At 39.5% G+C, this 27,911-nt stretch overlaps 1 protein-coding gene across 1 annotated transcript in view; it reads right to left on the reverse strand.

Annotated features, from left to right (window-relative positions):
* LOC136848450 (uncharacterized) overlaps positions 1–27,911 on the reverse strand; it is a 370,363-nt gene that overhangs the window by 233,126 nt on the left and 109,326 nt on the right. Inside the window, 3 exon segments of the mRNA XM_067120740.1 lie at positions 4,076–9,625; positions 9,627–12,836; positions 18,022–18,100. Coding sequence (XP_066976841.1) covers positions 4,076–9,625; positions 9,627–12,836; positions 18,022–18,100 — 8,839 coding nt within the window.

Raw genomic sequence — 27,911 nt, forward strand, 5'->3', positions numbered from 1 at the left:
TGGATCCATCAGATCCCATTGGACACTTGGATCCGTCAGATCCCACTGGACACTTGGATCCATCAGATCCAACTGGACACTTGGGATCCGTCAGATCCCACTGGACACTTGGATCCATCAGATCCAACTGGACACTTGGATCCGTCAGATCCCACTGGACACTTGGATCCGTCAGATCCCACTTGACTTGGATCCATCAGATCCCACTGGACTTGGATCCATCAGATCCCACTTGACCTGGATCCGTCAGATCCCACTTGACCTGGATCCATCAGATCTCACTTGACTTGGATCCATCAGATCTCACTCGACTTGGATACATCAGATCCCACTTGACTTGGATCCGTCAGATCCCACTTGACTTGGGTCTGTCAGATCCCACTGTACAATTGGATCCAACAGATCCCACTGTACAATGGGATCATCAGATCCTGCTGAATGCTTGGATCCATCAGATCCCACTGGCCACTTGGATCCAACAGACCCCACTGGATGCTTGGAGCCATAAGATCCCTCTGTATGCTTTGATCTCAGTGGATGCTTTGGACACTGGGCGCTCGGACTCCATCTGCTCTGACACTGCTAGGCACTCAGATTGAAAGAGCGTTTGGCGCCAATACTGGCGCTCCACAAGATACTCCCAAAAACGTCATCAACACCCCATCTACACTGGGATCCATGTCTGTCCACACTAGGATCCTGGAACAACACCGTTGATGCTTGTTACATATACTGGAATCCGTAATTGTTCACACTGGGATCCGTATCACTAGAGGACGCCTTTCCAATGGCTATCCGTCAAGACCTGCGGACAGCAGGATTGACTGAGAAGTAACTACCCGGGGGCAAAAAACCCTTCGAATCCCCATGCACCGACAGTATGCCTCCTCCCAGGTTTAGGGGAGTCTGACAGGGACTGGCTTTAGGAGATCCCATAGGGCTGGAGTGCCACAGCCTCCACTACACATCCAGTAAGATTTCCAGTGGCTGTCTGTCGATACCTGGGATTGGCAACAGGCTCAACTGAAGGGGCTACTACCCATGTGTAACCCCCCGACCTCCCTGGGACTTCTAGTATGCCTCCTCCCAGGTTTAGGGGAGTCTGACTGGGACTTTCTGTCTAGAAGCATCAGAGGACGAGTAGACACCTCCTCCACTGCACAACACTTCACTATTTCAAGGTTAACTTTTGTTACCCCAGACACAAGACTGGCAATGGCATGGGAAGGAAGCGAGGGAGCCAGGCGCGGGAGCAAAAAAAAAAAAAAAAAAAAAAAAAAAAAAAAAAAAAAAAAAAAAAAAGAGGGCTAGTAGTAGGAGAGAAAAATGGATGGGGAGTAGGTACCAGACTACACTTGGATCCCTGGGCCACTCTGATCCACTGGGTGCTTGGACCTGCCAGGCGCTTGGATCCATTGGGCGCTTGGATCCGCTGGGCGCTCGGATCCACTGGGTGCATGGATCTGCTGGGTGCTCGGATCCACTGGGCGCACGGATCCACTGGGCGCTCGGATCCACTGGGCGTTCGGATCCCACTGATTGCTTGTATCTCACTGAGCGGTTTGCCGGGGGCTGGGTGCTCCCAGGTGCAATTGGCGCCAGGCAACTAGGCATCAAACAAGGTAATAGCTCACAAGCTAAGAAATTGGGAGCTGGTGAGCGTTCCTGGGCGTTTGGAGCCAATCCTCGGCTGTCAAGAACGTCAATTCTTTCGAAAGCCAAGCACAACCAAAATAAGCACAATTCTCTCCTACTATGCTCTGCTCTTACACTTTTTCAGTTCTCTCCAAAGGAAAGTGTAATAACATGATTTTAATTAATCTTGAAGTACCCAGGGTACCCTCATACAGACAAATCTAAACTCCTAACAAACATTATTTGAGATTTATGAAGATATAGTATATCATTATCGGCCCTGTAGCGAACGCAATGTTTACATTTTATTACGCTACTCAATATATATCAAGCGAATGCAAAGTTTACTTTATCACATCACTCTGCAACACTTTACATTATTCATTACTCGTCGTAGCTTATGCAAAGTTTACCTTATTACGTTGTTCGGCAACACTTTATATTATTACATTACTCGTCGTAGTGTACGCACAGTTTACTTTATTACGTTACTCTGGCAACACTACATTATTGCATTACTCGTCGTAGCGAATGCAATGTTTATTACGTTAATCAGCTACACTTTACATTATTACATTACTCATTGTACAGGTGAGTAAAACCAAAGATGTAATTTCACTACTGTAGCCTACAAAAAATCAGTTCAGTAGCAAACGTAAATATCGGTTCGGCAATGACGCAATGTTTATAATATAGTACGCCACTCGGCAAAGTAGTTAAACAATTAACTGCAATTTTCACTGTAAAAGCAAAAATTGATATACCAGACTCCATTTAGTAGCAACAAACCAAGGAAAAAACTCATCCTGAAATTTTTTGGCTTGAATACCAAAGTCTGGTTAATAACCAGCGAAAAAAGAAAAGCTGCTGCTGACACCTGATGTTAATAACAGACATTACAGAAAAAGACTGAGGATTCTCTGCTTAGTAGTTCCTAACTATCTCGTTAGGGGGCGAGACTAGTCACCTACACAGAGCATCGGTGTCGCTACCGCGAAATTTGAATTTAAGCTACTGCGAATAAACGAAACTAATAGCTATGTAATTACTTGGTAAGTTACTTATATAAAAAGCAGAAGCAGGGGTCAAAACTGGTGAAGTGTGAGGAGGAGCAGAAGAGAACAGCTGGTACTTTCACCTCTGCAGGCAACATCAGTTCTTTTTTCAATTTCCTATATCTAGATCCATCCTTTTCCACTGGGAAGGAAACCAAAAGGCACTACAGTATACAGTCAAGAGACAACATGCACTCCTCACCTCTATAAAATGCACATTAGGAGTGACTAAGAGTACAGAGGACATCAGCCTTGCATACATATTCTCACCCTGGGCATCCACTATCATTTCAATAAGTAAGAAATTGTCAGATATCAACATTCTTACATCAGTCATTAACAAAAAACAAGAGAATACTTGAAAGTCAGCTTCAACAACAGCATGTTCCCCAAAAGAGCACAAAACAGACAAGTATGCAGCACTGCAACTGAAAAAAATATGGCTGTAGTCTGAGAATTAAGTGGATGGTTTCCCCACACCCAATTTACCTACCACTAGCCGACTACTTGTTAACAAGCTTCAAGACCACACGCGCTTTCGCCAAAAGTATATCTATATAATGGGAAAAGGTTTGCATTCATCATTCTTACAACAATCAACAGTGTTAACAAGCAAGTCAGCTCCAACAATAGCCATATATAACATGAACACCATAGTGTGTACACTGCAAGGCAGCTGAAGAAACAATGGAAAAGTTTACCAAGTGAATGGGTGGTTCCTCTACCCCATCCCTCATCTGCCACTAGTTAATTATTTTGTTACTAAACTTCAATGACCAGACCAGCTTTTGCCAAAGATACATCCATATTAAAGATGAAGGTTTGTATTCTCGCAGGACAAATATAATTACTGTACTAGATAAATTGGTAAATTCTTCACACAAACAAATGTGGCATTCTAATAATAATGTTGCAAATTTACTGGTTACCACAGTACCTGTGGCCTAGCATAAATTCTTAAAGGTAAAACTATGTTCTACAAAATAAATATTTTTACCTAAAATAAAGTGTAACAAATCAAAAGACCCAAACGGTGATGCAATAAATTTTATGATAATAATCCCTCTTCCATATGCACTAGTGAGTATGAGATTCTCATTATCACTAGTGATACCTTGAACTGTTAACATTATGTGCTGTATACATCTACAAAGTACAGTATATCAAGAAACAATATCTGAGTAATGTATTTTTGTAAAATGAATATATGTAGCCATGCTCTGATGAAACTTTGTATCCATTCTCACTAAAAGTTTTCAGAAATATCTTTGCAAACATCCCACAAAATTGCATACAGACTTCAAATTCCCATAATTACATCCTTTTCAAACCAACTAATGAAAATTTTTAGGTATTTAACTACAATCCTTGATACAACACTTTACCTTAGGAACAATTCTGAATCGTGGGTCTAATAGCTGAGATGCTGGGCGTATCCTTAATTTGGGCATTTTACTATCTGGGGTGCTTTCAGCACTCTCTCGAAGGATTGACTGAATGGAGTTCTGCAGTGAAGAACCATCAGTACGTGCAGGCTCTTCATCAGTACTTGATTTTGCCGCCTGAGGAGATGCTGCTATTTCCTTAGGATCAGTATCAACATCTTCACATATAACGAGTGTATCTGAATCACTGTCATCCTCATGCAAATCTAATCCATCATGTTGTTCTGACTGTTCAGTTGCCTTTTTTGCATCTTGCTTTTCCTTTTCCACTTTCTCTTTTTCTTTTTCTTCCCTTTCTTTTGAATCTTTATCTAACTGTGCACTTAATTTACGAATAGTGTCCTGAAGGGAGCCACTTCCCACTATAATATGGTCTTCATCAAAAGTGCTTGCATCCAATGCACTTACCGTGGAATCAGAATCTGAATCCACAGAGTTTTCTTCACTGACAGATGGTTTCTTGCTTGACTGATCCCTTTGTTCCTCAATCACTGGAAACAGACCTGATTCATTTTCTTTGGTCTCCTCTTTACTGTTTTCTGACTCAATGGTTATTTTTTGCTTATCTTCACCTGGGATCACAGCACCTTCCTTCTGGTTAGGTAGTTCTGATAATGACTCGCACGCTCCCTTGGCTAAACTAATTTTTTCTCCTAAATTTTCCACCTTTTCACCTGTATCATTATCCTTATTGACCTTTACTTTATCCCCAAGATCAGCGTTTCCCTTGAAGCTGTCACCCTTAGATGGTATTGTAGATCCAGCAATAGAAGGCCCTGACTCATCAACATCAGTTTCATCCAGCTTTTGACAAATAGTTTCAAGCAAAGACATTCGTTTGTGCACTTGTTGAGCAGATGTTGAAATGTGAATATTATGTGATATTCGGTCAACTAGTTGCTTTGCTTTAGCTTCAGCTTCTTCTTCTTCTTCTCTTTTATCTTCACCAACAAAAACCTCTAAATCAGGACCTTTTTTTCCTTTCTTCTTTTTCTTTCCTTTGTACCTAGATCTTGGTGCCACTACACACTCTCCTTCTGTGGACTTCCTAATCTCTGAATGCAATACAATAGCCCTAGACATATTAGCTTTGTGGATGTCAGCCTTGCCTCCATGACGCTGCTGCACGTGCTGTTCAGCAGCCTGTAAGCTAATACGCACAAACATGCATATTTTGCACACATGTATATATAACCATCCATCTTCTTGTATCATATTCAACACAGAAAATTTTGAAGACTGGGTCATGTGATTACTCTTGTGATGATCCTCAAGTAATGATCTCTTATAAGTTTTATATCCACAAAGGTCACACACATAGCGATACTCACCAGTATGACTAGAAACATGATTGTAGAAGTCTTCCTTCACCTCTGACATATAGTTACAAAGACGACAATGAAAAGCATTCTCAGCTGCCTTGGGAACATGCTCAAGATAATGGTAAATCAGATCAAAACGGCTATTTGAGAAGTAGTCACAGTTTCTGCATGTTACACTTTCTTCAAATGTCATAGCTTTTGGAATCCAAGTTAATGATAATGCAGGTGTAGGTTCATCATCAGAAAATTGTGCTTTGACTGGTGGTCCAACATGCTCTCTGATAACGGGTCCAAAGTCTTCTTTCTTGAATTCACATGGTAATTCACGTTCAATATGAAAGTTAACAAGATGGTTAGCAATGTGACGACCTACATAATCACACATATCACACTGAAACAAATCAATTACTCCTCCATCATCCCACTCAGTGACCTCTGCTACCCGAGGTTCAACAAGAGAACCTCGGGTGACCCTTCTGCATTCTGGTGGGATAACTGGCGTGCCAACTTTAGCTCTTTTGCCTTTTTTAGATACCACAGAATCAGGAGTTTTGAGTTCTCGTCCTTCACTGGACACCTGTGAAGCATCATCCATGAAGCTACTAGAACTCATTCTACCAATACTTGCAGTATCATCTCCATCATCATCTCCTTCAAAATCTGCCTTACTATAATCAGATCCACAAACTTCCACAGTATCCTGTTTTGTATCTGGTACCAGCTCACATCCCTTTTTCAATGAATCCACTTCAGTATGAATACCCTTTTCATGATCACCCTTAACCACTGCATCATCATCCTTGAGGTTGAAACCAGTTTCTGGTAATCCTTTCACTATGCTTTGAACTTTTTCATCATCTAATTTTTGTGGAGCATCACTAGTGAGGCTACATTGAAATGCATTTAAATTTTTTAGTTCAACATTCTCTCCATCTTTATTTGGAAACCTGCAACAAGACTCGGGCAAATTGCAAGGCTTTTCATTGTTAGGTGAAGTAGAGCATGAACATGAAACTGTATTTGATTCTTTATCCTTGTTCATTAAATTACAGCTTGAACTCACCAGTTCTCCATAAGCTTCTTTATTTACCAAAACTGGCACATTTAGTGCCTTCAGATCTGAAGGTTTACTTTGTTCTGCAACCTCTTCTTTTTTTTTTTCAAGTATCTGCTCAGTAGTAGGTTCTGCTATGCATGAACCTTGGGGTTGGAGATCTTCGACAGGTTTCTTTTCTCTTTGTGAATTCAGGCTTTCTTTCCTTTCTTTTTCCATTTCATCAAGGTGAGAAGTTTGATCACCAACTTTTTCTGACAATTCTAACTTCTGCTTAGTTGCAATGGTAAGCAAGCTTTCTTCATTCTTTTTTGGGCTGTTTGTGTCCTTTTCCTCCTTTTGGAACTCAGTCTTGTTTCCTTTACACTTCACCACTTCCACTGCAGAATCAGACAACATTTTTGGTACACTAACATCTTTAGACTTTTCTTCCATCTTGTTGCTTTGAAAAGTTTGTGTGGTACTATCATAGTCCTCCCCTGAAACCATCTCTTTAGACAACTTTGGTTCATTATCATTTTTTGTCTCTGCATTAATTTCTGACATGTCTGATTTCGTTTTTTCTAGGAATTCACCTCCAGCTTCAGACCCTGACCTTTTCAGTATATCCAATGGTTCCTTCTCAGATTTTGTATTTTTATTTCCAAAACCATCTTTGGTAATGTCCTTTGATTGTGGATCGTCAGTTAAAGACTTGTCCAGGGATTCTACAAGCTGGGACACTGTTTTAGTAAGGATCTCCTCCTCAGTTTCTTTTTCAAAAGACATTTTTCCCTCAAACTCACCTGATTCTTTATTTCCAACCAACTTTTTCTCTTTATTTCCCACTTCTATTATATCATTATTATCAGACGCTTTAGACGCCTTTGAATCTAAGTTTGGCTTAATTCCCACAGAACTGATACTGTCAACAGCTAACCTACTAGCTGTACTCTCTTCAACAAGCTCAGCAACAGATGAAACTGAATTATCATTGCTTTGGTGAAGCCCATGAGGAGGACTTAAAACGTTAGCCAGAACTGAAGCATTTGGTAAGGCATTGCATATAGTGGGTTCAACCTCCAACAGACTTGGTGTCAAAAGTGTTAAATCTGGTTCCTCATCAGCCATTGTATTATCAAACAAATCTAAATCAGATTCAGACACCTTAGAATTATCATCTTCACGAGAATGCTCATCATTTATGGCTTCACTTTCAATACGCTGCTTCTTGGCACAAGACGATCTAACAGGACTCGACAGACGTCTTTTAGCTTCTGATGATTTGTCAGGATTTGCGTCAAAGTGGGAACCTTCACTGCACTGCTTCAAAACCGCTGCACTCCACAACTTAAGGGACAGCTTGGACATAGTACGTTTTGCCTTCTTCCAGTTCCTTTGAAAACTCACAGGAGAAAAACATTTCCTTTTTTTACCTCTCCTGACAGTTGGAGTCCAGTACAAAAGATCATTCCTTTGTTCTCCCTGAACAAGAGGAATAATGCCTCTACTTGACCCAGGAGGCCTAGTTTTAACCTTTGACTCCTTGCTTTCAATTTTCTTCTTGGATACAGCTTTTCTTCTAGTGTCAACTTTTTTCTTCACTCCCGTTTTCTTACCTATTATTTCAATGTCTTTGAGTAGCACATCCTCTTGAATTTTTTCTGCTATAATTTCAACTGGAGAATCATCTGCATCTTCCTGGACAGGAAGTATATCAACAACTCTCCTCTTTACCCCTCTCTTTTTTCCTTTATCATCTTCAAACAAGGTGATGATAAATTTCTGTGGAACAGGTATTGTTACCTTAAGTTTATTTTGCAAAGGAATCAGTTCCTCTAATTCTCCTTGCGTGTGCCTAGTCAACTTAATGCCTACACCACTTTGTAAATCTAAGTCATCAATGAAAATTTCAGAGCTAACTTTTGCAAGGGCTTTCTTTCTTTTTGGCTTCTTTGTAGATGATTTTTTAACCCTTTCCTTTTTTGGTTTGGCAGGTTTAAAAGCTTTCTTGGCTTCTTTCACTTTCTTTGGAGCTCCTCTACCTCTTCCCTTTTTAGGTAGTGACTGCTGTTGCTTCTTTTTAACACCTTTACATTTATCAGGAAGGCGTTGTTCTGATGGTTCATCTGAAACAACAGAGCTCATCTCTGACAATGTATCCTCATCATCATCATCTGAATGAATAGATTCATCAATAACCATGGCTTCATCATCAGAATCAGAATCATCACTTGAGTAAATGTCCTTTTTATCACTACCATGGGATTTGGGTTTTACTTCTACCTCTGACTCTGAATCAGATTCAATTATCATTTTCTTTCCCCTTCTAACCTTCTTAGTTCTGTCTGTAGGAGTATCAGAATCAGATGACTCAGATTCTGGGGGCTTGCTACTCTTTTTCTCACTCTTTTTGACTTCCTTTGAAATTGAAGTTTTGGGTGCAACAGTTTTATCACCTGGCTTTTTATCTCTTGGCTTAACAGAACTTTCCTCTGGAACTTTTGAAGTTTTAGGTTCATCTTTTTTTATCTTTGGAATTTTGAAGCTCTTAGAACCTGCCAAAGAACCTACTTTCACACCACACAGAGAGGAATATGAACCACTCTTTACTGTATCTTTATCTTCCTTAGCTTTGGGAGTACTTTTTTCTTCATGAAACAGTTCTTTCTTCTCTACCTCTGGCTTTTGTATTAAATTTGGTTTTGGAGCAGGTGGTGTTGGTACTAGTGGTGGTGGTTCCTTAGGCCGTGGTTTATAAAATGGATTTGCATTTCCTCTTGGTCTCTCTGGTAATCCTAAACGAGCTTCTCTGTCACGATTCAGTTGTTCATAGGCATTTTTAGCTTGACGCAAAATACCAACTGTGCATATCTTGAGAGCAATTGGTGATCCATGCAAAAGATAGCCATTCATTTTTTCAAGAGCTTCACGAGCACTAGCGTGACTAGGAAAGTGAACATAAGCTGTGCCCTTACAATTGTAATTATTATCAAGTTCGATGGAAATATCTCGCAATATGTACTCTTCAAAGAATCTATATATATGGTGCGAGTTGACAAAATGAGGTAGACCACACATCATCAGGCAGGTAAAGGACTGACCAATTAATGAACCACTTGCAGAATGTGCAGGGATTACTGTCACCTACATCCCAACTCATAGGCACTCCTGATGACTGTGCATGAGGCATAGGCATTCCTGATGATGGTGTATGAGCCAATGGTACTGGTGGGTGATAACCAGAAGGCAAGTTCTGAGAACCTGAAGACCATGCATTACCAGGTCTGTCATTTCTTGGGACAAAACGAGGATCTCTGTGCTGTGGACCAAGGATATTTGAATAAGGTCCTGGCTCCCGTCGAGGATCTCTCATTCCAACCATGGGTGCATATGGTCCAATATCAGGACGAGCTTCCCTTCCTAGTGGAATTGATGTACTTGCAAATTTTCCATGTTCTTGCCATAGATCTCTATTAGAACCTCCAAAATCTTGTCTAGGATCTCTTGTTAGAGGTGAATGGTCTTGCCTTGGATCCCTTAGTTCTCTAGGGTCCCTAGGATCTCTACCCAAAGCAGAATGCTCATGCCTGCTCAACTGTCCAATTTCTTTTCTTGGATCTCTTATACGGGACTCAGTGGGACCAGTGCTTTTCCTGGGATCCCTGTTTTCTCTACTTAAACTTTCACTTGTACTTGCAACTGATGCATCAGGCCTTTTATCTTTTGCTGCACCACTGTATTTGACTAAATCCTGTCTTGGGCCCCTAACAGCTTGTGATGTAGTACCAATTCCAGATGAGAGACGTGGATCTCTAGCACGAGACTCAGAATCTTTTAATGATAGAGAATCTGCGGGAATTAACCTAGGATCTCTGACTAAAGTTTGTGAATCTTGTTTCTGTTTCCGTGGGTCTCGTGAAATCTGACTTCCTGTGTCTGCACATTCACTTTTATCTTCAGGCAACAGTGTATCCAGCAGAGATACTGGGGACTGTGATGGGAGAATGGATTCTGCCCTTTTAGAGGAAAAATCTTTGTTAGCAGTTGCATTGTGAGGTGGAGACTTAATTTCACTGCTAGTCTGTCTCTTTAACTTGTACTTTTCCATCTGTGACATGGCAACTCCCCTCTGACCTGGTCTAATAAATTCACCAGCATCTTGAGCAATTTTAGATCGAATATGATCCAGTCTACTTGGGGTATCTTTTTTATTTCCCCTGTCAACATTTTCTGCCATTTTTGGAGGAGGTGACTTTGGTAATGGAGGTAAAGGAGGCTGTGGTGGCTTTGGTGACTCTGGTAATGGAGGTGGAGGCATGGCTGGTAATGGTGGTGGTGGTGGGTGAGCCTTCGGTAATGGAGGTTGTCGAGGTAATGGGGGATGCGTTGAAGGCAAAGATGGTGAACGTGAATGTGACGATGAAGACACAGAATGATAAGAATGTTGTTGCTGGACAGATGACTGATGAGGACGAAACTGTTGACAACGCATATCAACATCTCCAGAATTTCCTCGGCTAATGCGAGGATCTACCGGCCTCTGAGCCCGATGATCTTGATCCCAAACACTGCTACGTATCCCAACTTGAGGAGCTGAACTTGGTGACGTCATGGAGGACTGTCTCTGAGGTAGGGGTATTTGGGAAATATTAGGCACTCTGGCATCAATATCTCTAGCTCCATGATGAGAACCATGACTTCTGTGGGGATACACTTGAGGTATCTGTCTTAAATCTACATCTCTATTACCAGACATCACAGCTGCAGATGCACTGTTACTAGCAGGCAGATGATGCCGTGATGTTGATTCACTATCAAGGGTTTTCCATACTTCCTCTGGATCATAAGGTTCATCATCTTTGGCAGCTGCGGCTGGTCCAACAAAATCTTCATAACGATAAGAAGGGCCTGGTCCTGATCCTGATTTTGATTTTTCATTACTCTGAATCTGTGCTAAAGCTTTCTTAATGGCTTCTAAATCAACACCCTTTTCTTGTAAGTTCTGAAGTGGAATAGTTTTAACTGGTGTTGCTTCCTCTGAATCCAAAACAGGGCTGAAACACGCCTCCTGATCTGGAGACTGAGGAGTATCTGTTGGTGAACTTGGAGAAGGGGACATAGGACTATCCAATGGTGGCAGTGGTGGTGGAGGACCTCTATTTTCAGTGAAATGAGAAGGCTGGGGACTACTTGTAAATGAGCTACCCACTCTCTTATTCCTTTCATGATCTATATAAACTGAAGAATTTTGTGTGTGTGTCTTTTTCATAGCTGATGGCAGAAAACTTCTCCCAGATGTCTCTTCAAGGGAATGACTCCTGTGTTTATTAAACTGAGTTTCCTTTTGTCTTTCTTCAACAATATCTGGTGCTGAGTTATTGCTCTCTTTCCTTATGATACCTCTTGCCTTAACATCATCTCTCCAACTGCTTCGATGTTCCACTCTTGGCTCCTTAACAGATCCAGAGGACCGATCATCAGTTTTGCTAGGCTTTGAAGAATCACTTCCAATACCAAATATTCTCTGCAATTTTTCACGAGAGCTATCAAATAACTCTTTATTAGCCTGACTTGGTGCTGAGGGAGGCATTGGAAGATCTAATAAGCTATTCCTTTTTGACGAATGTCCTCCATCATCATTCTTTGAAATTTCTGAATAACCATGGTGGCGGACTTTATGTGACTGTTCATTTTCAGGAGGTCTAACATTCCTGAAAGTTTCATGGCTCTTCTCCCTGTCTCTATTTGAAAATAAGTTACCACTGTCTCTGCTTCGGTCACTTTCACTGGGATTTCGTTTCCTTGGATCGCTTACATCACTTTTACTTCTTTCCAAATAACTCCTTTGGTCAGTTAACTTGGGCTTTTCCTGTTCCCTGCGATTCTCACTATACCTCTTTCCATCCCCAAATTTACCATGCATATCCTTTTTTTCTAATATCACAATATCACTTTCACCATCTGTTGTCTCTTTGGATGGTTGTCTGTTGCCTATCCAAGGCTTTGAAGTTTTTAAAGAACTTTGAGAGTTCTTAGTATTTAAAGAAACCCTATTACTAGCTCCATGACCTGGTCCACTACTGTGTCCAGGGGCAGTAGCATGGCCCAAACCACTTCCATGACCATATACACTTTTTTGACTTGAGACAGTTTCATGTTTGGAAATTGCCTGTTTTGGGGCACTAGAATTTCCTGGTATAGCTGCATGACCTGAGTCAGATGGTCGCTGCACTACAGCACTTCCTTGAGAATGAGCTGGTCCAGCTACAGTAAAGCGACTTTGTGAAGTTCCTGGTGTCGATAAAACTTTTTCACTTTTTTGCTCACTGCCTGACCCAGGTTTCTGAAAAAGAAAAAATATATAAACCAGATTCTTAAATAATGAATATTAGTAGAGTACACCTAATTAAGTTATGGAACCTACACATACCTGTAATGAAATCCTGGAGGTCTTGGTAAATTCATGTTGGCTACATCTGATTTTAGTACTCTCCATACAACACTGCTAAACAAAAATCTTATTAACCCTTAAACGCCAAGTCTCTATTTACAAAAGTGTCTGCCGTATGCCAGCGGGTTTGAGAGTTAGCGCCGAAGAGGAAAGAAGGTTTCTTTCAAAAAATCACAGCACACTTAGTTTTTAAGATTAAGAGTTAATTTTTGGCTCATTTTTTTCTCATTGCCTGAAGTTTGGTATGCAATCATCAGAAATGAAAAAAAATATCATTATCATATATAAATATTGGAATATATGACAGCACAAAAAAAAATTTCATATATAATTGTATACAAATCGCACTGTGAGCAAAACGGTTAAAGCTAATGAGTTATTTTTTTTTTATTGTATTGTACACTAAATTGCGATGATTTTGGTATACAACAAATTGTAAAACAATCAAAGCAACACAGAAAATATTATCACAAAATGATGCATGAATTAAATAGCAAGCGGACGTAAAAAAAAGTTTTTTTTCTAAAATTCACCATAAATCGAAATATTGTACTAGAGACTTCCCATTTATTGCAAAATGAAAGTAAATGATTGAATATTACTAGAATGTAAAAGTTTTAGCTTACAATTGCATTTTTCGACCATTTCGGTCAAGTCAAAGTTGACCAAAGGTTGAAATTTTGGCACTTATCGTGATATGAAAATATGTCAAAATTGATAAAAGCTACAACCACGAGTTATTTTTTTTTGTACTCTACATGAAACTGCGCACATTTTCATATATAAAACTTTATGTAACGACTAATAGAAAATAGTGCAAAAATTACAACAAAGTGACTAAAGAATTTCTGAGATTTTCAGCAGATTTAGCGAGGACGTAAGGAAAAAGCTTTTTTCAAAAATTCACCATAAATTGAAATATTGTGCTAGAGACTTCTCGTTTGTTGCAAAATGAAGGTAAATGATTGAATATTACTAGAATGTAAGAGTTTTAGCTTACAATTGCATTTTTCGACCATTTCAGTTGAGTCAAAGTTGACCGAAGGTTGAAATTTTGGCACTTATCGTGATTTATATGAAAATATGACAAAATTAATAAAAGCTACAACCATGAGGTATTTTTTGTTGTATTCTACATGAAATTGCACACATTTTCATATATAAAATTTTATGTAAAGGCTAATAGAAAACGGTGCAAAAATTGCGACAAAGTGACTAAAGAATTTCTGAGATTTTCAGCAGAGTTACCTGGTGCTTTCTTTTGGGATAAGAAAGAAATTCACGCATGCGCAGCTGGGTCACGCTTGTAAACAAAACAACAGCGTGATCCGTGAACTCCCAGCATCCCTCAAGGCGCGTGATTTAAAATTTTTCGCAAACGAGGCCTATTAGTATTTTTCCGTGAATATTTAAAAAAACTTTTTGTAGTCGACGTATTTTACGTCCACTCGGCACCCGACAGACAACTTTTGTCGACGTAAAATACGTCCAGTCGGCGTTAAAGGGTTAAGTACACCGTGCCAAATATAATAAAAACTTTAGTTCAGATTTGGAAAATAAACATAACATTACTTTTAGAAAAGCAATCTTTATAAAACAATTTTTGAAAAGCAATCTTTTTAACATTCTGTATCAGAATAATTTTATGACATTCGATAATAAAATATACTGAAGCTAAGAAGTTTACCTAAGGTTGCTAACTATACTCTTAATACTGTATAGCTCATTTGTATTTACATCTGTATAGTAAATTTTTAAATATTAGCCATATAAAGTCAGCTAAGTATGAAAAATTATGTAATTTGCTTACCATTGTCCCCAATGCAAAGTCTAGCAAGAAAACGGTCTTAGGTATACCTGGGTGAGAATATGAAGGATGAGAGAGACATCCTCTGATAATCAGGCAAAATTGTTCAAAGAGCCTCAAGAAACCTTTATCAAGGCAATGAGGTTCAAGCCCTCAAGCTGTAAGACCTAGTTAGGAGCTGAGTGGTAGTCTATAATAGACAAGAGCTTGTCTCTGTGAATGTGAACAAAAAACTCATGTGATCTGCTAAAAATGCATCCAAACTTATATATAGCCCTTTGATCACACCAATCAAAGTAGTAGTACATCTCTCAGCACCTTAACAAGATAGACCTAACAAAGTGGGATACCACTCAGGTTATAGCCAACGAGAGGCCACCAGAGTTATCTGAGACTGAAATGACCAGCACTCAGTTGATCACAGTGATGGATCAGGAATGAAGGTGAATAGCATGGACATTAAGGGTGCCCCAAGTATTGGAAAGTGTCTTACAATGCAATCCAGGGGTCAGACAAGCAAGCTGAACACCAGAGGCTTTCTCACTGCATTACTTGGGCACCTGCCTCACCAATTTTCAGAGGGTAAAGAGACTGGGCCCAACCTTGCTTGTTTACATATGACACCATTGTATGCTGTCAGTATCAACACTACAAAGTATCCCTTCAACTGTTTCCAATATGCTTGAATACCCAACCAGTGCACCCACCCTGAGAACGTTGATGTACAGGTGAGAATCCTCTCAAGTCCACACACCTGAAAAGAATGAGCATTTTAGGTGTACACCAAATCCCTCCTTCAATGCGTCTGAGAATCAAACCTCTCCAACAGGGATGAGTTAACTGGAACTACCACAAGGAGATTCCTGTCATCAATCCACAAGCATGATCTTCCCTCACTGCCCCTGTTCATGGAATGAGGAGTCTTAAAGGACTGACACAGGATGACCAGTGTTGTTTCAAGCACCACTGAAATAGATAAATGTTGATACACCCACGAAGCATGAATTTCTTTATAGATGACAGGTAACCAAGAGAGACTGCCAGGCTGAGCTGGTTGATGCTGTTAAGACAGGAACTGCGCTGATACCTCCTTGAGTCTGTTGCTCTTAGTGTCTGTTCTGATCAACAAGCCAAGATATTTTGTTCATTCTTTGAATAGGAGATTGGGCTTCTCAGTTTATCGCTATTTCCAGAATGGAACACAAATGGAGAAGTCAATCCCACTTCCAATCCTAGAGCAATTGCATTTCGGAAGTTGCCAGGATCAACCAGTCATCACTGTATCATAATAGCTGGATCAGAAGCAAATGGGCCCAAACCAACACCAGCATGAGCACCTGTAGAATGGTTGACAATCCAAAAGAAAGTGCTTTGAACAAATAAATGTCTTATTGCAGATGAGATGAAGCAGAAGTACTTCTGAGTCTCCCAATGCAAATAAATGGTCAAGATGCTATACAGTACTGTATTTCATGTAATCTTACATAATTCTCAGTATAGGTTTGCTTATACATCAACTTCACCTTTATAAACTTTGCAAAGCATCATTCTGCTTTTTTAATCTATGGACTGTGCTATTACTGCAATCACACAGATTGGTTCTACAGGAACTATAGTCCCACATACTTGCTGATTTTCTATGAAAGAAGCATAATTTTTAATAATAAAAACAGTGGAAACTGAAATTTAAAAAGTAGCTTCTAAACTCTGTGATGATAAACACCTTGTGCATGTGATATTTTGAAGCATGGAAAACCTAAGAACTCTCTCTCAACCTAAGGACTTAAAGAAAATACTGCAGGAAACACAAAAAACATAAATATTGTGAAAAGAGTATGCTGTATTACAGTATATACACTGCAGTAGACGGCAGCAACATATATGCAAGGATAGGCTTACTGGAGCCTACACTGATGACAATTATCGTGATGAAATTTTAATAAAGATATGTTTCAAACATGAAAAATTTTTATTCAATTTGTATTTTTCACAACTACAAACCTAAGGTCTTTATGTAGGGCGAAAAATCTCTTAAGCGCCAGCTGGATCCCATAAAAAACAGAACAAGGGTTGGTGACAGCCGGGTGATAGCCAATGGGGAGAGAGTAGGCAGAATCTGACCTCTCTTAGCCCTCTTGCGCCATGTGATGCACCAGTCATCTCTTAAACATCTTCCTCGCAAGACGTGCACTACCCTATCTCACTTAGAAGCTGGTTTATAACGCACTTCATGCCATATCTACGCCTTGGTGTTTTGGTTTTTTGCTTTATGTATTTTAGGATTCTGTGCTCTATTTATGTTTGTGTGCTTAATGCAAAAGCTTGATTTATCTAGGAAGGCTTTGCTGGGGTAGGTAACAATCCTTGCTTTCGTTATTTAACCTCTTTCAATACTGATCCTCATATGACTTGTAGCAGATGTAAATCTAATGATTGTAATGTAAGTAACCCTTGTTCTGAGTGTCGTGACTGGTCTCCTGAGCAATGGAAGTGTTTTGGTCAGAAGAAGAAATACAAGAGGAAATCGGCTGTTTCGTCTTGGGATGGCTTCTCGCCTCCAATGGTGGCCAACACAGCCATTCCTTCTTGTTCCCTCTCTCCTTTACCAGATTTGCCTCTCATTGCTTCTTCTTCTCAGGAAGATTTTACTCCTTCTCATTCATCTATTGCTTCATCTTTAAATAAATTGAGGAGGGGTTCAGGAGATCTTGTGCTTGATTTAGCTACCTCTGTTCATGTGTGTGTGAGTGTGTGTGTGTGTCCCCCATCAACATAGAGACAGGGTTTGTACCATATATGAACAAATCTACATTTCATATAATCTCATAATGATGTTTTCATACAACTCCTAAATTCTAAATATACATGTGTTTCATGCAACTTTCTAGACTTAATTTTTAGCCTAATTTTTGAGGATCACATATACAACGTTCAAGATGTGTCTGTGTGGCCAAGCACCAAAAAAGGATAGGCTAAATATTTTATTACATTCACACATAAAATACAGTACCAAATTTATAATGAATTTTTTTAGAGAAACTTGGCTGCAAATACATCAATTTTCCTTATGGTAAAATCTCTTCCCTCTTTGTTATAAATGGTTTCTTAAATAATTATAAAAACAACAGATATTGTTTGAAGATTTTTGCAAAATCCTGAAGTTTTAAATAGTAGGATCTCACTACTCACAATCATTTAGTTTCAATGAAAACCTTTGGAAAAAATTACTTAAATGAAACATTTACAGAGGCTATAATAAAATTCACTTACCAAAGATTCTGCTTTTTGCATTTTGTCCTTAATGCTTAACAGTACAGCTTCCATTTTCTGAAGCATCTCCATTTTGGGCCTGTAGTGTGAAACAAAAATTTATTTATTTTTATCTACTTGCAATTTCATTTGCTGACCTATACCATATAATGTACTTATAAATAGCAACAATATATTATGAAATATTACATATATAAAGCTTTAAAGAATACTGTAATTTAAATTTTTCTTAAATGAACAAACCAAAGCTTCTTGTATACAAGTATTCCTGGCACAAGTTGGTTGATGGCAGATGGGTGAATGGCAGGGCACCACCTACTCATGTGTCAGTAACCCAGCACATTTTTCTTTACCAATAGGGACTGTGCAGGGTTGGCTGGGATGGAATTATGAAACATGGTTTTTGTTATCTCTTCCCAAAACCATCTTAGGGAGTAAATTGGCACTGTTTCAAAAATTTGAGAAAAATGAAAGGTTGGGAACCCCTTCCTTCTCCTGTAAGTCTGGGATTACGTAAGAGAGCAAGGAGAGTTGACTCATGCAACATCTTTCACATCCTAGCACAGTGATGAAGACCAAGCTGAGCCCTATGCCAAAGTTTAATTCACCATGCTGAACCATATCCTAGGAGAGGTTTAGAGAAGTCCTGTCTTTCCTGTTTAGGAAATAAGAAATAAAAGTCTTTTGGCAAAAATATCATCATCCAAGGTGAGACGTTTCACTCTTTAGTAAAGGGTGGATCGAGATAAAACATCAAATGTAAGTTTTCAGACAGGTGCAGGGTTGCATAGCTCTCCTGCATCCATCAGACCAGCATGAACACAAGCTGGGCTGTCCACTGCTGGGAAGGGCACAAAGGAGGGGAAGATGCCTGGTATACAAGATAGTCATTTCATCAATCTATGCCAAACCTTGTACCTTAATCATGATGTAAACTTGTCCAAGAGACGCTGGGAACACTGTACAACCATTAAGTAACAAGTAAAGTTCAGACAGTTCAGGGGGGGGCCTTGTGCACAGAGAATGGAAGCCAGTCAGTCAGGACACTAACCTTGATACCTAAAATGACTGTTTTGCCTGAAAGGGGTTAAGTCTATCTCCAGACTGCAAGCTAAGATGACAAAAATCCATGTTTTGCCATCACAAAAAGACTGGAATTCAATTCAAAGGGTGCAGGGTAAAGAGAGGATGACATTCTTGCCATTCAGTTGGCTGGTGCTGAAGGGAGGCAGTAGTTGGGTACAGTGACATTACCAAAATTCCAAGCATTCTCTTGGAACCCTCACAGAAAAGGTGACTGAGAACCAGAATTAATGGGTGATAACTGTAGGCAAGGGATGGCAGACTGACAGGAATCAAGATGGATCATCTATCCTTTCCATGGACCTAATGCAGCCAAGAGGAAAACTAGTGTGACAGCCAAAGACGCAGGACAAGAGGTCTCATTCTTCCTCAAAGTGAATGAGTCATGTGAATTAGTGCCAACTTAGAGAGAAAAATGCCAAACTGGAATAGTGACGGCTATCATAGAGGAACCTTTCCTATGAAGAGCAACAATGACAATCTTCTGGGTTCCTGCAGAGGAAGGAAAAGCTGAAGCTTCCCTTTCAAATAGGGAAAATCTGTTGTCCACAATCACCCAAAAATGTAAAGTTCTCAGAGTCCTCCATTCTGTCCCATGACAGCAAAGATACTGTAAGAAGGGGTGGTTATGCAAATGCGCACCTAATTCCTAGGGAGAGCAAACAAGCTGCAAAGATGGGGAATGGTAATAGCAGTACTGTACCTCCACTGCCTCTTGAGGATCTTGAATTCCCTCCAAAGAGGGAGTCTGGGTGTTTAGTACTAAAGTCCCCAAGGGACAGCAAATGCTGCACCTCCATAAAGTCCAAATCAATAACCCTCCAACAAGGTGACACCCAGTGAAAAGACCAGTCCTAGATCAATAACGACTGAAACTGGCAGACAAGACACAAAGAAAACATGCATATTCAAAAGCTACGATTCCTCCTCAAAATGGAAAATGAAAGCTAGACAGGAAGTGGCACCAGTTATGAAACAGGTATATCTGGAGGAAGAACCTTACTATTCCATTCTCATTTCCTGTGTTTTCCCCACCCAACCCTTTCCCTTCCACTTTCTGAGTCAGGGAAGCAGTATAGGTACCAACCATGAATTTTATGGGAGAAGAGGAACTAATAAACTCCTACCAGAGACATACTGCTATTGCCTTGATGATCTAAGCAGTGGTAGCCAAAGACATTCTGACCCCAGAGAAAACAAGGTAGTCCAGGATCAACTTGCTCTTGAGAGTGAAGGGGAAAGGTCTCACAGCACCATCCCAGTATATGGAAGAATCAAAAGTAAAGGTGTCAACTTCACAGGAAACTGAGAGGTATACCTAGATACAGAAGAGGATGAGAAAGGAGTTAAAGAGTTTGAGCACAGGGACCTTCAGTAGAGACTGGTCAACAAGGGAGGAATTGCTTCACACCTCCTTTGGAAGACTCACTGAAGATTACTTGTAAATCTTGTCACTAACCAACAACTTCTCCTGGTGCCAGATCTCACTGCAGGGAATGGTGACCACTGTTTACTCTACAATACAAGGAACACTCATAGGATACTCCAAAGATAAACCTAAGCGCAAGACTCCCTACACCCAACCCTCTTAATTTGTCTGAAGATGGAAAGAGAGAGCAGAAGCAAACAACTCTCTTCTAGAGAAGTTCACATAAAAAATCCATGCGAAAAAGTAACTTCAGAAACCTGTCATAACTCTGTTTCTCTTGTATTTAAACAAATCTTACCATAGAGATAAAGGTTAATACAATATGTAAACACTTATAATGTCATATGACAAACTTGACAGCTTCAAAAAAACGTTTATAAAAAGATAAGGTTGCTGAATGAGAAAAAAAATTTTTATACTCATTGTTTCAGTATTCATAACAAACTGAATGATGAAATACAAAAGAAATAAAAGGTAATAAAATACGAGGCTTCACAACCCAGTCAAGAACAGTGACCACACAAAAAATTAGAAATCTTGACTTGACTGTGGCCAAAGAAAAAGTGCTGGTGACAAGAAGGCCCTGTGGTAACAGGGCCCCTGACTTGAAAAATTGTGTGATTAAAGTTCTTAATAAGGGATAGAAGTAGCGAATTCATTCACAAAGAACACCATGATTTTTTTAGAATGTTCCTCACTTCCAAATAATGCTAAAATATATTCCTTAGAACTGAAACACGTTCTCCTTTCTGCTTGCAACAACTAGGGGAATGTCAGGGTTTCCTTCTGCCTTGTGACCGCCTGTTTTCTCTGCTCTCCTCCTTAACCATTATATATAGCTGCTCAATACTCAATGAATAAAATTACTGCAAAAATTATAACTAACACAAACTTAGAGTACATAGAATATAACATAATTTCACTAACCTCTTAATTGGTAAATGTTTCTTCAAATTAAACATGTACGAAATTAATGCATACTAAGTCTGTGTTCAGGAACCTAAGAGAAAATTAATGAACTAATCTGTTTCTCATACTCCAACAGCAAAATGCTACAGGGGAACTATATAAATAGGGAATGATAAACTTATAAAATATGCTTTGACAATGGGTTATTGACACTTGAGTGGGCACTGCTCACCTATCTGCCACCATTTATCCAACTTGTTTACAAGTTTCAATGAGCATTACCAGTTCATATCAGGAATTTTCCTTATTCTCCTTCTCAGCCTAATCCCTAACTGAGATCAGTCCTTTAAACAAGCCTTTCCAACACTTCATTTCATAATTTTTTCCAGCATATATTTATAGACAGGTGCCTTCCTGACTCCAACTCTATTTTATCCAGGCTTGGGAATACTCTTGTATTAATAAATTTGTTTGTATTCTTGGATAAGCAAGAACAATTTACTTATTTATCATATACTGCAGTAAACTGCTACATGTATTACTGAGAGAGAGAGAGAGAGAGAGAGAGAGAGAGAGAGAGAGAGAGAGAGAGAGAGAGAGAGAGAGAGAGAGAGAGAGAAATGTAATTTCATGGGATGAGAAAATGGGTAATATGGCATCATAAATGTTAGAACACTGTAACATTTGTTGGACATACCAGAGTGACACAGAGGAGACATGCAAGAGTTTGAAAATACTTGTACATAGTGAAAGCTGAAAGTTAATTTCAACAAGGCTACAAGTGCCATCACACAAACACATTACCAGTTATTTTTTTCATCTTCCAGCCAGATCTTACAAGACCAGCCAGTAGTGACATCAGAACTGAAAATTATCAAGTTTGTCACCTTGCAGACACAGGTAAGCACATTTGTTTACATGGGAAGAATAATATATCCTATACGTTCACAAATGACAATGTCATTTATATTGGTACAATAAACCATGCTCAACATATTCTAGGAACAAATTATTCCATTAGTTACTTCTGTTGTGAAACCATACCTATTATTATTAGCAATACTGTAGGCCTGTAAGTACATATGCTATAGCCTTTTGAAGCTAAAATCTAAAGAAAGCTGGCAATTTTCCTGAATTAAACTTATTAAAGAAAAGTATAAATTACTGGCTACTCACTCAAGGAAAAAAATAAATTTTCTTAACAAAATTAAGTTTCATATATACTTACCAAGTAATTACAGAGCTATTCTTGCCACTTGTGCAGCAGCTTAACTTTTAAAATCCCCGGTAGCGCTCCGATTGTTTGGTGTAGGTGACCAGTCTCACCCACTAACGGGAATACTAGGAACAACTTAGCAAACAACCTCACTCTGTTTCTGCCCTTATATCCATCAGAGGGGAGGAGGGTGGGCTCTGATTCTGAAATTACTTGGTAAGTATATATGAAACTTAATTTTATTAGGAAAATGTAATTTTTTCTCCTTGGGTGAGTAGTCAATATGCTTTTAAGCTAAAGATATAATTTATACTTTTCTTTAATAAGTTTAATTAAGGAAAATTGCCAGCTTTCTTTAGATTTTAGCTTCAAAAGGCTATAGCATATGTGCTTACAGGCCTACTGTATTGCTAACAATAATAGCTATGGTTTCACAACAGAAGTAACTAATGGAATAACTTGTTCCTAAAATGTGTTGAGCATGGTTTTATTTTATTACTAATATAAATGATATTATTGTCATTTGTGAACATATAGGATATATTACTCTTCCCATGTAAACAAAAATGCTTACCCGTGTCTGCAAAGCGACAAACTTGATAATTTTCAGTTCTGATGTCACTACTGGCTGGTCATGTAAGATCTGGCTGGAAGATGAAAAAAAATAACTGGTAATGTGTTTGTGTGATGGCACTTGTAGCCTTGTTGAAATGTGCTTACCTGTGTCTACAAAGTGACAAACTTGATAATTTACTAAGTAATCACATAGTTGAATCCCACATTGATAGGAGGTGGGATACATGGACATATTCCATTCCAAAACATCAAGTTATGTAATGAATTTGAAACAGACAAAGTTGCTAGCACTGGAAAACATTGCTTGTAGTTCCTTATCAGCTAAAAGAGCTATTGCAGGAGAATACTGCCTCTGGTTGGTGGCCATCTTAACTTGGAGTGGTGCAGCAGTATAGCCAAGGATCGCCACTACTCAAGTGGGAGCTTTGCAGCCAAGGAGTATTCTGTTGGCTGGCAAAGCACTGTTAAGTGCCCTTGCCCTGGCTGCAGTACCAAAAAATAAAAACAACCAAACAATTTTGTCACCTACACTGAAAATAAACAACTACCCATCCACTGAGTGGTGGGTGCTCCTGGTACATTGTACCCCCCGGGCTCCCCATAAAATTCGGCACCTTACTACAAGGTGAAGAGATAGGAGAAAATCCTCTGCTTCCTCCCTTAGTGCCATGCCAATTCCTAATAATTGTCCCAAGGTGCCACAATTACTGTTTTGGCTACAAGAAAAAATTTAGAATTGAAGAATCTGGCACCTTAGCTTTCCCTTAACAGGGAGGCAAATTGTTCTTCTGAATCTGAGAGTGAGTCTCAAGAATAAAGTTCTCTGGAGATGAAAGACAATGCGTTCATAAACAGAGGGCGAGACAGGATCTTGTCAGGACACCCTAGATATGGATGGCCCTGATTATAAGACTTGCTCAGGTAAAACCTGAAAGCTCAAACTAGACATTTCACTCACTATCCCAGAGCCAGGGATGTTCGTCAATTTCTTAAAGAAGAAAGCACAGATCCTGTTTCTTTTCAGCCAGGAAAACATAAGAGTTAAAGCAAAGACTGTCTCCCTGAACAGAATCTGCTCACTTGTCTATACCCTACCTCGTTTGGCATTTGCTAGGGCTACAAGGAACAGAGTTTTCTAGTTAAGTTGAGAGATGTGGAACAGAGAAGCTCAAAAGAAGGGCCCATTAACCATTTGGGCTACGTCCAAATTCCACAATACAGAGTAGACTTTTCTATGCCCTGGAAGTCTCAAAAGACTTAATAGGTTGCTAAGGTCTTGCTTAGAAGATAAAACTAGACGATAAAACTAGACCTTTATGTTTAAATACTAAGCCTAGCATTGCTTTATGCCCCTTGAAGGAGGAAGAAGTGAGTCCCCTTGGCAGTCCTCAGGTATCTGAGCTAAAGAGGAATTCACAGATGAGATGTTATAACCATTACACCAACCTCAGCAGACTGCCCACTAAGATTGGGGTACTTGGCAAGAAGACTGACATCTGCATCTTGCAACAGTCTCCACAGTTGGTCCTGAAAAATTCCCTTCTTCCAGGCAAGCTCCTGGACAGTCTGTAAATCTGTCCGAGAAAAGTGGTATCTTTTGAAGTGAGGTTGTCTGAGTAGATATGGATTGCGGAAGGAGTCATGGAGAGTCCACCAACAACCATATCCGGTTCGGGAAACATTATTCATGGTTTAGAAGGAGACTAAGAGGGTCCTCGTCACGTTGTGATGAGCCTGAAAACTTGTTCAGCCTTTCCTTGACCGAGTTGGAATGCATAAGGGCATAAAGGTCCAGGTTGGACCTAACTTGCAGGATGGTGTAAGTTGCCTGTGCAAGAGGTTCTAGGATTGGAGAATGAAAAGAGGAAGGCAAAGGTTCCTTGAGGTGGCAAACCAGGCCAAAATCAGCCTGTCCCATAGATTCTACAGATTCCGCCAAACCAGGGGATCCAATGTCCACTTGGTGGGAAGGGCATAATTCTCATGATTCAGTGTGTCCGCCAAACTAGTTAGTTTGCCATGAAAAAGTCAAGTGACTGGAAAACTCAATTCAACATGCCCATCGTAGGAGTTCTCTGATGAGAGAGAGAGAGAGAGAGAGAGAGAGAGAGAGAGAGAGAGAGAGAGAGAGAGAGAGAGAGAGAGAGAGAGAGACTTACCTTACAGACCTTATAGTTCGTTCGGGTTGCCCTAGGTCCCTCAGTGTGAGGCACCTCTCATGTCTACCAGATAATTGCCAATGCATCTTCCAGTATATTTTGCGCTCACTCCTGATATGTTCCTCAGATGAGCTGGTAACGCATTGAATAGACTCTGCATCATTGATGCTGGTGCATAGCTGATTAATGTCCTGTGTGCTTTCCTTAGTTTTCCTGGTATAGTTCTGGGCACTATTAATCTACCTCTGCTTGCTCTTTCTGATATTTTTAGCTCCATGATGTTTCCGGTAATTCCTTCTATCTGTTTCCATCCTGTATTATCATGTAACGTTTTCTTCTCCTTTCGAGACTACATAATTTTAAAAATTGTAGTCTTTCCCAGTAGTCAAGGTCCTTAACTTCTTCTATTCTAGCTTTAAAGGACCTTTGTAAACTCTCTATTTGTGCAATATCCTTTTGGTAGTGTGGGTACCATATTATATTGCAATATTCAAGTGGACTACCTACATATGTTTTATAAAGCATAATCATGTGTTCGGCTTTTCTTGTTTTGAAGTGCCAGAACAACATTCCCATTTTTGTTTTGCATTTTGCCAATAGTATTGCTATTTGATCACTGCATAACATATTCCTATTCAACATCACACCAAGGTCTTTAACTGCTTCCTTGACTGTCTCGTTATTAGGTCCCCTATATGCATACAGTGAACCCCCGTATTCATGGGGGATGCATCCCACACACCCCTGCGAATAGGTCAAATCCGCGAATGTTTAAAACCCCTCTAAAAACACTTAGAACTGCCCATTTTGATAGCTTAAACCAAGAAAAACCCTGTAAAAATGCTTATACCTGAGTATTTTAATAGTTTTATCACAAAAAGTGCATTTATTCATGAAAATTATATGAAAATACAGTAATTAGTGAATATTTCTCAGTGAGAAATACCGCGAATGGGTGAATTTTCCCCGAAAAATGGCTAGATATGTTCCACAGAGAAACCCTCGAATGCGTGAGTCCGCGAACCATGAGAACGCGAATACGGGGGGTTTACTGTATAGCATTCCTTCTTTATCACCATAATTTATTTATTCAAATTTATCAGAGTTAAATACCATCCTATTTGCCACTGCCCATACATATATTTTGTTTAGGTCTCTTTGTAGCGAGTTCCTATCTTCATCACAAGTAATTTCTCTACTTATTCTTGTGCCATCAGCGAAACTTCTCACTACTGAGTCCTTAACATTACTGTCTATGTCTGCAAGCATAATAACAAACAGCAATGCAGCTAACACCGTACCTTGTGGCACACCAGATGTTACCTTAGCTTCATCCCATTTCTCATTGTTTGCAATCACTATCTGTTTTCTGTTCTGCAACAATTCTTTTATCCATCTTCCTACTTTGTCCACAATATTATGTTTACTAATTTTTTTTGTTAATATATTATGGTCTACCTTGTCAAAAGCTTTTGGAAAGTCTAGGTAAACCACATCTGTATCTTTTTCGTTTATCATATTTTTATACTGTATATGTCTTCATGGTGGACTAACAGTTGGGTTTGTGTACTTTTTCCGGGTACAAAACCATGTTGTCCTATATTAAACAAACTATTTTTCATTAAATGTTTCATTATATTTTTCTTCATTACCCTTTCATACACTTTCATAATATGTGATGTTAGACTCACAGGCCTATAATTACTTGCCTCTAGTCTTGATCCACTTTTGAAAATAGGGGTAATATATGGTAATTTATGTGCATCATAAATCTTGCCTGTATCTACACTTTGTCTTACTAATATTGCGAGCGGCTATGCGATAGAATGGGCTACTTTCTTTAACAAAATGGCATGAACACCGTCTGGTCCTGCTGCTGATCCATTTTTAATTTCATTAATAGCCTGTAAAATATCGGCTTCACTAATATCTATGTCCGATAAATATTCAGAGAGAGAGAGAGAGAGAGAGAGAGAGAGAGAGAGAGAGAGAGAGAGAGAGAGAGAGAGAGAGACCCCTCGTTTCCTTCTCCATATGGTTAAGGACTGTGGTCTTGAAACAAGTTTACTACAGTCTAGGTGTGATTTAGGGTCGAGAAGCACTGAAGCCGTAAGTGAAAAGCTTTCAAGTATCTGACAGAGATGAGAATATTATGTTCTTCCATGGACCATGCCCTGGAAACCACCCAGTTCCCCAACCCAGATCTTAAGCATTTGAATGGTAAACTAAGTCTGGGCTCATGTACATGGAAGGATACTTCCTGCATAACTCAGGTCTTCATCCAATTGCCCTTGGAGATTGGATGACAGGATTGTCTGCTTCATCTCTCTTCTGAACTTCGTCTTCTATTCTAAGAGGAAAAAGGGGCGTTGCGGGCCGTGCAGATTCGCTGACAACTATATGGACTCACAGACAACCGAGGGAACTTGCAGAACCTCATCCTGACTCACAGACAACCATGCGGACTAGTTGCCGACAATATGGACTCTTTGACAGTCAGTGGGCACTTGGACATTCG

Source organism: Macrobrachium rosenbergii, chromosome 2, assembly GCF_040412425.1.
Source record: "Macrobrachium rosenbergii isolate ZJJX-2024 chromosome 2, ASM4041242v1, whole genome shotgun sequence".
In the NCBI taxonomy this organism is placed as follows: Eukaryota; Metazoa; Arthropoda; class Malacostraca; order Decapoda; family Palaemonidae; genus Macrobrachium; species Macrobrachium rosenbergii.